This window comes from Lacerta agilis, chromosome 1 (genome assembly GCF_009819535.1).
Source record: "Lacerta agilis isolate rLacAgi1 chromosome 1, rLacAgi1.pri, whole genome shotgun sequence".
Lineage (NCBI taxonomy): Eukaryota > Metazoa > Chordata > Lepidosauria > Squamata > Lacertidae > Lacerta > Lacerta agilis.
Window position 1 is genome coordinate 130,860,275 of NC_046312.1, and position 12,749 is coordinate 130,873,023.

At 41.5% G+C, this 12,749-nt stretch overlaps 1 protein-coding gene across 4 annotated transcripts in view; it reads left to right on the plus strand.

Moving 5' to 3' along the window:
- Positions 1–12,749, plus strand: part of HDAC4 (histone deacetylase 4) — a 141,693-nt gene that overhangs the window by 120,317 nt on the left and 8,627 nt on the right. For all 4 annotated transcript variants that reach the window (XM_033171306.1, XM_033171304.1, XM_033171305.1 and 1 more), the window contains 3 exons: positions 307–404; positions 9,232–9,350; positions 11,359–11,492. In XM_033171306.1, coding sequence (XP_033027197.1) covers positions 307–404; positions 9,232–9,350; positions 11,359–11,492 — 351 coding nt within the window. The remainder of the gene's footprint in view (positions 1–306; positions 405–9,231; positions 9,351–11,358; positions 11,493–12,749) is intronic.

A 12,749-nucleotide genomic window follows, 5' to 3' on the forward strand; every position in this document is an offset into this window, starting at 1 on the left:
AATGTAATAACTATTTTAAAGTTACAAGCATGAGCATGCGTTTTTCTTTTAGATGCTAACTAAGGATTAAGGCTGTTTCTGCCTATCTTCCCACTCATTGATCTGATGGCGCAGGAAGCAGCGGATTTTTAAGGAAAATAGAATACCTTCTCAACAACAACTGTTGTGTTATCACACTTTGAATTGTAGGAGCAACATAAAATTATTGGAGATATTGCTGGGGTGATATGGGCAGCCCCCCATGCATGGCAATATTTGTCAGAGGTGTAACCTGCTGCTTTCTTTTCCTCTCCGCCCCTTTCTTAGGTTGGCATAGGACCAGGTGTCGGTTTCAATGTTAACATGGCATTTACAGGTGGTCTTGATCCACCCATGGGAGACACAGAATACTTGACTGCTTTCAGGTAATCCTCTCTGCTTTTCCTGCCTATATTTCTCCCTAAATGTGCCCTTTGAGTTGTTGTTGTTGTTCTTGTGTGTGTGTGTTGAGTACCTTGCTGTTCTGAGACCAAGGAATGAAAGCTGACTGCGAGTGGCAAGGTGCTGATGCAATATGGAAAGATTGACACATGTACGCTGTTCTCCAGCACAGTATTGATAACCCTCATGCATTCATGCATTCATGTTATAATAATGAATAGGATTCTCTCTCAAACATGAAACACAGTGAAATTGCCATTGTACATAACTTTGTATAGGAAAGCCATTTTGTACAAATTCCCATTTTATGACACAATTTCCCAAAGTTGTTGTGACCCAGTTCAGATGATCATTCAAGACTTCATAAGCCATGGTTTATGAAACAAGCTCAGGTTATTAGCCATTCCAGGCTGGTTGCTGCATGTTGTCTGCTTTAATGGTGCTAATTATAAAAAAAATGATTTCAGTTGATCTGGATTTACAAGCAAAGCAAATTTCTACCTTATTGTTAGATGAACAGGAGATGGTAGTCCTACTCAAATGAGACCCGTTGAAGTTAATGGGCATGATTAGCTTAGGTTCATTAATTTCAGTGGGTCTACTCTGAGAAGGACTTGATTAAATAGAAAGTATGTCCCCTGCCAGCACAGAACTAATTGCATTTTCATTCATATTTAAGTAATTTGTTAACACCTATCTAAATTTGGTTCCACAATGCATATGTATTCTTTACTTGTTACTTATTTTCATCACCTCTGATGGTCCACTTTGGTCTCATTCTGCTGTTTCAGTGAATTCAAGTAGAGCATTGTTTGATTAAAGAGTTTATAACCAGATTGGAAGAAGATATTGATGGAATCGCAGTTCTCGGTATCATAATTCTATGTATATGCTTTCAAATATCGTCAAAGGAAATCATAATACACAACGCAGTCTGGAATACATAATTCTTTTATTGAAGCTTTAACTAAGGTCTCTAAAGTAGGAGCTTTCAAGTATCCATAAGCTAAGTAGATTGCACTATCCAGGAGTCTTTTTTTTTTAACGGAGAGTCATAATGTATAGGTTCACTTGAGATGTGGAATTTTGCATTACAGCTGTGCTCTGTACAGTGTTCAAGTGCTACTCCAGTGTGCCTGGATGTTAGCACATCATGCTAAATGGGCAAAGATTGCAGTTAAGCTCATCCTCCTGTGTACTGTGTTGTCATTGTGCTACATAGTGAACCTATTGCCTGATATGGGGAGAGTTTTAGGAAAGTACAATGCCAGAGGAGTGAATACATTCCCTACCTCTGATTTATAGCAGCATATGAGCATTGCAGATCTATGCTTCCCTGTCAGATGGCTGTGGTTGTCATGCTCATCTCAAGCCACATATGTTAAATGAAGAAGTGTGCAACACTAAATCAAGATACTGCCATTACTTTCCCTTCAGCAACAAACAATTGTAAAGACCAGTGGTTGAGTACATGTCTTCACAGCTAACTGTTATGGATCACTTAAACAGTGAATTTTGTTTAGATTATTGTCACATTAATTTTTTTAATATCCCTCTGTACACAGGGACACATTATTAAAATATTGCATGTTTATTCTGCATTTTCTCCAAGGATCTCCAGACAGCATACCTAATAGTTTCCCTTCCACTCACTTTTTCTCTTCAACTCACTCTCTCTCTCTCAGCCTCCACCATGATTTACCCAAAGGAATCTAGTGAGCTTCATAGCTGAAAAGAGATATGAACTTGCACCTCCCCAGTCCTTGCTTGGCTTTCTAACTAGCTTTAAACTTCTTTCCATTTGATGGAGCACTTATTTGGTAAACAAAGTGAAATGGGGCATGTCCATGATTTCTAGATCATGCTCCGTTGTCTTCTAATTAAGCGCTTTTTATTTTACTGATGCCTGTAGTTGTTGTTTTGCAGTTTGCATGAGATGCAAGCTTTTACAAGTAGTAAAAACATTTTGATAACCATTGTGGCATTTACTGGTAGTTGGACTTGCCAACTTTTATTGTTCCCAGGTTTTGTTTTACAGTCGTACCTTGGATTCCAAAGGCCTTGTGAGTTGAATGTTCTGGCTCCCAAACACTGCAAACCTGGAAGTGAGTGTTCCGGTTTGTGAACGTTCTTTGGAACCTGAATGTCTGACGCGATTTCCGCGGCTTCCTGCAGCCAAGTGGAAGCTGCACCTTGGTTTTGGAAGTCGAATGGACTTCCGGAACGGATTCCATTCGACATCCAAGGTACCGCTGTATTTTGCTAAAAGTGATATGAAAAGCTTTACAATTATTTTGAATAACTCCCATCTGTTTTCTTTTATGGTGATCCCCCACAAAGCATTACTGTGGGGTACTCAAGCCTGCTATACCCAAAAGCTTAGTTCCTGCTTACTGCAAAGCACCACAGAACACAAGCAGTACATAGAAAGTTGTCTTATACTGGGTCAGGCCATTGGTTCAACTTGTTCAGTATTGTTTCAAAGCAGCAGCTTTGACTTCTGAGTTCTGTCCCAACGCTACCTGAAGATAATGTGAATTGAACCTGGGACCTTGTACATCCAAAGCAGATGCTCTGCCTCTGAGCTGAGGCCGTTCTTTAAGAGCTTGATCAATCGCACTAATAGTTCCACTCTATTCCTGAGACCAGATTTTATTGTCCACAATAGGTGACCACTGTCTTCTCAAAAACGTTCAGTACAGAAGTCTGTGATGCTCGTGTATTGAATGATACTGCCACTGGTCCTTGTCACAAAAGAACCCAATGCTTTGCCAGTATCCTTTGGGCAATCTCCACCTTTCCTGGTCTCTTTGAATACCTCTAGAGCTCCACCTTACCTTGGTGTCAGGAATGAGTTATTTGTAAAGCCTTCCTGTGGATTTTACTATTGGTGAAGGTGAAGAACTTGAGTATCATCTTGGATAGAGGTGTTGCTGTTGAAGGGCAGACACTGTTGCCCTGTGACTGTCCATCCACTTAAGTTGAAAAAACCAGGACAGTGTTTGGACCTGGGCACTTGCTGGATGCAACTAGTTACTTGTATCTCAGCTAGATGTGTCCAGTGGTTTCAAAACATTTGGATCTTGTGCCATATTGAATACAGATAACTGGGTGTCAGCATTGCTATATAGAGCATAAGTATGGAAACACTGCATTCCCATCCAGTTCCCAGCTTCTCCTCCTCGCTTTGATACAGCTCCCACTTCAGGTGCGGGTGAATAGGGAGTGCGCCCACTCACTGCTGCCCCCTGAATACCTGGATTGAGCTTCTTTTGAAGTGTGGATTTACATAGATGTTTTAAAATACTTTTTTTTTCCTCCTGGGCTTGTAGCTTCTGCTTCTGCTTTGTGGCAGAGAGAACTTGCCACTGCATCTCTCTCCCAAGGCAACTGTTGATGCCCCAAATGACAGTGGTACTAGAATGGGGGTGAAGGAGGTGAGAGACAAATGGGAGGGGGAGGTAAAGATCTAAGAGGTATTTGTATGCTAGAGTGCTCCCCACTGCTAAGTGATTATAACAATACACCTTTTGTCTTCCCTGCTGCTCTTTACTGTTGCTGGGGCCTCTCACATTTCCAATTCTACTGCAGTTCTAAGTATTTGAATGCAAATATTCCCTGAGAAGAGGCACCAGCTTCAGTCCTCTTAAATGGGCCATAGGCGAACCATAGTAAACGGTTGCCTTCTTATCTGTGTTGGCTAGCCTTGACTCCTGCAGCACTGAAGACGGCCACACAGCCTTGAAGACGGCCACACACTCTCGGCAACCTGGAATGTCAGCCAGATCCCCAATGGCCAAGCTGTCATCCCCTACTACTCCCTGTGGGGCACAAACCTGCGCCTGCTAGAAGAACATATGATTGCACATCACATTCATAGAGAACAATTCCAACAGTACATGACTATGTGCAAACACCTTCAGCCTGGAAGTTAGGTTGGAAACCTGTTTAATCTTGTGCCAAGCCCCCCTGCCCCATGATAATAGATTGTCAAGTGGCCTTTGAGGTTCATAACCAGCTGCTTTGAAAAACCTTTTCCTGATTCACTTTTATTCATTTTAATGTAAAAAGGTTCTTTGAAGTTTACAATGCATAGTCCCCAGAGAGGCAGAAAAGTGAAGGCTGTATTCTCTCTCTCTCTCTCTCCCCCCCCTCAATCTTATGAGGCAATGCATGCTTTAAAGGCAGCACCTTGTTACTGTGGCCCATTGAGTGCCACGTTGCATTTCCAAGGGATCAAACCAAAAGTTGAAGAAAAGATAAGAAAATTAGCCCTAATGAAATCCAGAAGCAACAGGCAGTTTCACTATGAACTTAGAAACTCAGAATGCAGAACTGAGCTCTAATTCAAACCAGTCCAAATGCAAAATTCAGATGCTTTGAAGTCTTCAGATGAATCAGTAGAAATCCTTTTGAGCTAGGCAAAGATACACATGCCTTTTCTTTAACTCCTAGTACACTTTTGTTCATGAAAAGGTAGCTGCCGTCAGTGAAAAATATAAGAAAGAAAACATTCTCTTTAGCTGCAGAATGTCAGTGGAATTACTATATATTCTAATGAAACCAGGCACTGTTATGAAACTAGAGGCCTTTGACTGAAATATTAATGGGTTATTTGGTGTCAGTGCGAGAATTTCACTCTCTACCACTTTACCCATTGTTTCTGGGCACCAAGATTGTCTCCTTTTTACAGGCACCTGAGACAGGTGAATTGTCTTCTTCACCCACTAGAATGTAATCCAGAATCATGTATTCAACAACACAGTGTTGCAGCTAGTCCATCAAGTTAATTCGCTTTTCTTGACTATTTTTGAATATTCCTGTCCCAGCTTTTAAATATGACTTTGGGTGCAAGCCAAAACAGCACAAATCAAATTATTAAAGATGCTTAATCTCTTCGCAAGGGGAGTTTCATATGGATCCAACGCATTGCTTGATACTCTCTTGGTACCTAAATAGAGGCCCAAAGTAGATTATAGTGGAGGGTAGTATCTAGAAACGTTAAAATTTCTGGAAATTTTGAAGCCATGGAAATAAACGAGGGGTTGTTTTGTTTTTTTAAGGAAAACTGAAATTGTGGGGGGAAATTGAAAAACACACAGTGCTTCCCCCCCCCTTTTTAGTGCCCTTTACAGAATAAAATTTTGTTTGTTACATTGGTTTGCCATAAAATTAACATGTTCGTTATATAAAAAGTACAGCTTATTCAAAGAATAATTGCAAATTGAATTTACTTCTTTAAATTAAAAAAAATGTTAGAGATAAAGCTATTAGCTGCTGAAATGTACGGAACCCAGTATCTATTCACATTTGCCAGTTATAAGGAACAGTCAAAAACAATAAAACTTAAGAAACCATCAACATTATAGTAAAACAAGGAAAATGATTTCTCTGTTCCTCTACACTGTAGAGTCTACAGTGTCAAAACAATTATGAAGTACTCGTTTTCATAAAAGAGCTAAGAATCAGTTAATACTACATGAAAATTAATCAGTCTCATTTTGTGAGCTATCGCTAACAGTTTCTGCTTCTTCTGCTTCTTTACATTTACCACCATATCTATCATAGATGTCTGAAAATTGAATATCTGCCTAGAACAAAACAGAATAAAATAAAAAATTCCTTCTAGTAGCACCTTAGAGACCAACTAAGTTTGTTCTTGGTATGAGCTTTCGTGTGCATGCACACTTCTTCAGATACAAGAACAAACTTAGTTGGTCTCTAAGGTGCTACTGGAAGGAATTTTTTATTTTATTTTGTTTTGACTATGGCAGACCAACACGGCTACCTACTTGTAACTAGAACAAAACAGGTTTCTCTACCCTTTCACATGCCAGTTCCTTTCTTGTTTTGGTGTGAGCATTTCCAACATAGACCAGATTCTCTCACATGCTGCAGAAGATGAAATAATCTGAAGTAGGCAAGAATTGTAGAGTTGGAAGGGACCCTGAGGATCATCTAGTCCAACCCCCTCAGGGATATGCAGCTGCCCATTATGGGGATTGAACCTGCAACCTTGGCATTATCAGCACCACGCTTTCACTAACTGAGCTATCCAAGCAGAAGTCACAGGCTGTGTTCTGCCATGTTGCGGGAGGAATATGTTTGACAGAATCCTAGACTGTGTTTCTGGACCCAAATACCTGAAGATGTTCTTTGTTCTGCCTCCCTTGAAAGTACCTTTCTGGCACCAAAGGTGTGCCACAGCTTTTGCAATCCAGTCAAATGCAGTTGCTGTGCTGTTATCAAGTGCATTTTTGCCTTTGAATATTGGATACAACAGATTTGCAGCAGCATGAATTGCAACACAATTCTTCTTGTTTCTTAATAAGAACTTTACTTTCTTCTAGTTACAGGTAGGTAGCTGTGTTGGTCTGCCATAGTCAAAACAAAATAAAATTAAAAAATCCTTCCAGTAGCACCTTAGAGACCTTTACTTTCTTCTGTACTTGTAAATGGAAATACACTTAGACTCTCAAAAACAGTTGATTATGGTGAAGAACACGGCTCTGTTCTTGCTGTCACCAGCATAAAAGTACGCAGCTCTTTCTGAAACAAGTTCTTGTTCATCACCATCAAAGAAGGAGAGGGGTAGCTGTTTTGATCTAATAAAACTTTGTCTCGTTGTTTTGGTTGGTTCAGTGAGGACCCTCTTCCAAAAGTCCTCCATTACCCTGCATGTCTTTCATGTGTGGGAATATTTGAACACACAAATGCTCCCAACAGCCTGGATTCCTTGCATGATTAATTGTTCGCTTAAGAAATGGATGTGAGGTGATATTGGTATATTCGTTTAATACTGCTTTCATATTAAATATTAAATAATGCTTTCTGACATGAACTTACATTGTTTCTTTTGTTGTAAGGCCACATTTTCCACACCTGTTTTCCACCTCTACGTCAATGTGACGCAGTGGAAGACAGGAGTGCCTGGTGTGCTTTGGTCCATGGGGTCACGAAGAGTCGGACACGACTAAATGACTAAACAACAACACCCAGCCAGATGGGCGGGGTATAAATAACAAATTATTACCCCCACACCAGCGCCCTCCCAGGGCCCTTGGCACGTGGGAAGCCAGCGCACCCTGAAATGCCCAATTCCCTCTTTACCAGAGGAAGAGCTCCGTGGGGAGGGGGGACAGTGGCTTACTTCTGAGTAAACGCAGTGAGGCTGGAGCTGGAAAGGTGGGGAAAGTTCAGCATCCACGCAGAACTAGGAGGGAGAGGGTGTTTTCTTTCCACAGGAACCAGTGGGAGGGGGAGAGGGAGGAGTGCTGCAGCTCCATAGTTTCATTGGCTGTTCCTGCCATTTCCGACAGCTTATTGGACAAATACCATGTGCTTTACTGGCTTAATAATGGAGGCTTATTTTGTATTGGGGTAACGTCTTAAGTTGTTTCCATTGATTTGCTGCCTCCACCACAGGCTCCCAAGTCAGCCACCCCCTCCATCACAGATCGTGTTGATTTATGTACCATTGTGGAATTGCTGTCATCCTCAGGGAGTCAAGACATCGCTTAGTTGTTCTGTTCCCCAACATGAAGTTTAAGGTTCCTTTCTCATGATGAGAGGAATCCCTGCTGCATACCCCCAATTGAAGCTTACCCCTTTTACCATTCGCTCTCCACTTTCTAGCGCTGTTTTAACTAAATTGTACATGGTAGTAAAGAGATTTCAAACTTGTCCACCATCTTCATTTAGTGACATCACAGTTTAAAAAATCAGCTTTATATTTTATGTCTACTAAAGAGTTCAGCCAAATCCCAAAATACATAGAAAATATTGCTGCTGAAGTCACTGGAGCTTATATTGCTTCCAAGTGCAAAAGATCACAGTATAAATGTGTGTGTGTATGAATTCTCAATTATCTTTCTATGGCAGTTAAGAATACTCCTATGAGACCTGATCCACTTCTTGACTAACTTCCTGCTTCTGATAATGGGCATTGAGATATTATAGAAAGTCTACAAGCAGTGCTTGAAGGCAACATGTCTCCTGTGTGGTTCACTTTCTAGAAACTATTGTTCAAATGTTTACTGTCTCCAGAATAGTAAAGATTCCTTTTAGCTATCCTGGCTAATAGCCATACACCTGTCCTTTCCCATGAATCCTTTCCCAGTCCCCCCTTTAAAACTATAAAACAGTGGACATCACCAAATATTGTGGTGCTGAATTCCTTAAGTAAGTTATGGGCTATTTGAAGAAGCCGATGGAGTATAACATTGCCACAGACCGAAATTTAAAATATCTATTTGAAGCTGCAGGTGCGTTGTAATTTGATATAACAATATGTAGACAGAATGCTTTCTCTAAAAGTGTATCACAGTTTCAGATGCTTGTCCTTCAGTCTATTCAGATTTGTGTGAATGAAATATGCATTAATCTCCCCCCTTTATGTTACTATAGCAAGATTGAAATCACAGAGATTTAACCATGCAGTTAAGTTCTTAAAACCCACTAAATCAGTGGGACTCAGGCACACCCACCTGGTGGTTTGGATTACCATCATTAGCCACAACCTAAAGAAATGTCATGGAACTATAGTTTTCTATAGTATCATTTACTATGCAACTGCTCACAAATCTGAAGAACAAGCTACTTTTTACACTGTAGCCCAAACAACTCAAGAAACGCCCTTGTACACTGTCTGGTTCCCTTTCTAGTCCTTTCTTCCATATTTTGTTCAATATTTTGTGCTAAAAAGCACCCTTGAACAAGATTGTATCTCATAGTAGCTGTCCAAACAGATCAGAGTCCATTCAAGAGCAAGGCATAGTAATGTGCTTTCTGTTGTTCCTTTTTTTGTTACAGAACAGTAGTAATGCCTATTGCTAATGAGTTTGCTCCAGATGTTGTGCTTGTATCATCTGGGTTTGATGCAGTGGAAGGTCATCCTGCACCACTTGGAGGATATAATCTGTCAGCAAAATGTAAGTCCCCACAGGCTTAAATTTCAGTGATCTCATCTTCTTTGCAAATTTACCCTGTTATCTATTTGAGTTGTCTGTTTAATAATAACTTACTGTACCTAGACTCTTCCTACTCTTGTTAGTTTGGGGGGGGGGTTATAGGTAATAATATAATAATATAATATAATATAATATAATATAATATAATATAATATAATATAATATAATATAATATAATATAATATAATATAATTCAATCCAATCACAAACAATGCAAAAACACACTTCCCTGTTATACATAGAATTCAGATTCCTTCTTCTATTTATCTAAACGTTATTATCCCACCTCATCAATAGCTGGCAGTAGCTTACAAATGCAATATAAAATAAAGACCTAGAAATAGCATAATTAAAAACAGTAAAATGAAATCAGCAACAAAATGTGGTAAAAACAGCATTAAACCCAAAGACCTTTCTAAAAAGGTAGATAGATATGGAGTTGGTGCTTTTTTCTAGACCAAGCATAGGCAAACTCCGGCCCTCCAGATGTTTGGGACTACAATTCCCATCATCCCTGACCACTGGTCCTGTTAGCTAGGGGTGATGGGAATTGTAGTCGCAAACACCTGGAGGGCCAGAGTTTGCCTATGCCTGTTATAGACCAAAGGGTGCCAAAATGTACCTCCCTCAGAAGACCCACCCCAGAGCCCAAAGAGAATATATTGGGGGGGGCGTCTCCTCACATGCCCGAGGCAGCCTCTGTCAGGCTTCACTTGTGGGACTGCCTCAGCCACCTACGCATGGGGGGACGGACTTCCTCTTCCTCCCAGGAGAAAGAGATGGCTTGCCTGCCCGTGAGCCAGAGCAGCATGGGGGCTTGTTCAGCTGAGGTGCGGCTTTTCTGCGTGTCAGTTTGCAGAAGAGCCTCAGCAAAGCCCTCCTGCACCTCTATCTCGCCTGCGCCTCTCTGGAGCTTGTAGAGGATATCCCCTTCAGGAGCCGGAAGTGCTAGCGGGGTTTTGCTGAGGCTGGTCAGGTCTCTTCCCCCACTTCTGGGGCCCAGCTGAGAGGTGCCAGACCCAGTTCCGGTGAGTTCCAATGGGGGGAAAGCCCTGCTTGTGGTGAATGTGCAAACCATAAGGGCTGAGTGTGCAAACCATAAGTTCTTTGGAGGTGTAAAAAGTTTTGGTTGAATCACAAAAAGGGATCTCTGGTGGGGAACACTCCTTCTGGGTGGTTTGTCCACCTTTGGTCCGCACCCTACACTCAGCTCTCATCTGTGGCTTCTAGAAGCTGTCAGCTTGTGACAGTGGCCATACCCCAGGTAATGGCTTTGACTGGTTGAATAAACCAGGTGAAGGGTAGCCAGTGGGTCTTAAACCCACCGTGAGTTAGGGACCTGTCTTGTGAGGAAGACTTCTGGAGTAAACCCTGAAGAAAAATCTGTACCTGCGGCCTTGTGGGATATCTTCGGGAGAAGAAAAGGCTAAGGAGTAAACCCTACACAGTTCTGGAGTGGAGTCTCTAGAAAGTTTGGATGGCATCTTGTATGTCTCCTTCTGGCAACTCTGGCAGCCAAGCTGGTGTCAAATATTTTGCTTTGCTTTGGACCACATCAGTGAGACTGAGACAGGTGGTCTTGTTGCACACACTGCCCAAGCTTGCATCCTGGAGAGGTCTCTTTGGTTTTGCAAATGCAGCAAACCAACAAAGTTGCCCCATTTTCACAAGGACTTAGGCTTATGCAGTGGAGGTTCCCCCCCCCCAATCTGTTTTGGCAGTTCCCCCAACCCCCTGGAACAAATTTGGAGTGGGGTGGGGAGAGCATAGGAGGGAGGGGTGTTCCATTGGCTAAGTCCTTGTGCACACATGACAACTTAGTTGAATGCAATGCAATGTAATTAATTAAGTTTGGTTCTACCAAATGCCTTTATAAGTAATTTTATTCATTTTTATAATGTTTCCAACTTTATAGAATACATTAAATCTGCTAATTGTTGCCCTTTTCTTGGCATTTCTTGCATCGCAGGCTTTGGGTACCTGACAAAACAGCTCATGGGTCTTGCTGGAGGACGAATCATTTTAGCTCTTGAAGGAGGCCATGACCTGACAGCCATTTGTGATGCGTCTGAAGCATGCGTTTCTGCTTTGCTAGGAATTGAGGTATAAAAAAACACAAAGCAAAGTCGTTATTTATTATTTATTTATTTTTACACACATACTGTGATACACCGGTAGTAGCATCAGTGATTATATTATAATCTCAGTTTGAAACCTATCAATTTTGTATTGTTATGTATTGGGCAATATTTTCTGTATAAGAACAATAATAAATCATGCTAAAATCCTCAAGTCATTGGCACTACACTTGTCCTATTAAAATCTTGATAATGAGAAGTCTGGAAAATCTAGTTGATTTCTGCAGTCGAGAAATATGTTTGGACACTGGAGTTGCCCTAAAATTTTCTTGTTCTTCTACTGCCCCCTTACTACTATTTTGTGCTGCATGGGCGTAGCCAGGATTTTTGTTGGGGTGGGGCTGCTGGGCTTTTTTTTAAGGGGAGCCACGAAAGGTATTCAGCCTTTTTTAGCAAATGAAAGTTCAGACAGCATAGCTTCTGCCGGGGGGCAGGGGCAGGTTTCTGCTGGGGGTGGCAGAACCTCAAATAATTAAGTATTTTGAATGCTTTTCCATAATGTTTGTAGATCTAGGGGGACAGCTGCCCTCCTGCCCCTCCTTGGCTACACCCATGTCCGGCTACAGTTCTTTGCTCTTTTCCCTGTTGGAGTGTATGGCAGCTATATGAGAGAAGCCTACAGATGATTATATCAACCATGATCAGCTCCAGAATTGAGGATGCCCCTGGCAAGGTCCAGTGGGCCCCTGAGGGACATACTCATGACTACACTCGTATTTTTCATATTTCCCAAAATGCAGCCCTCCCAAACTTCCGGTCATCACTTTCCGGGGAAATAAAGATGACGGCCACAATGGCAGTCATTATCAGTAGTGGGCCTCAACAGCTGCTTGAGCAGGCTTCCCCAACCTCGGCCCTCCAGATGTTTTGAGACTACAATTCCCATCATCCCTGACCAACCACTGGTCCTGCTAGCTAGGGATCATGGGAGTTGTAGGCCAAAAACATCTGGAGGGCTGAGGTTGAGGAAGCCTATGCTTGAGGATACCAAATGGTGATGTTAGGCCTCTTTGGCTGAAAAGCCAAATAAATAAATAAATATTATAAAGAGATCACATTTTGTTGCCTTTAGAGACTATAATCAGTTATAATTTCTGTTATAATGCAACCAAAATTGAAAACTGCTATATTTCAACATATTCCTTGACAGCCATCTGTCAGGAATGCTTTGATAGTGTTTCCTGCCTGGCAGGGGGTTGGACTGGATGGCCCTTGTGGTCTC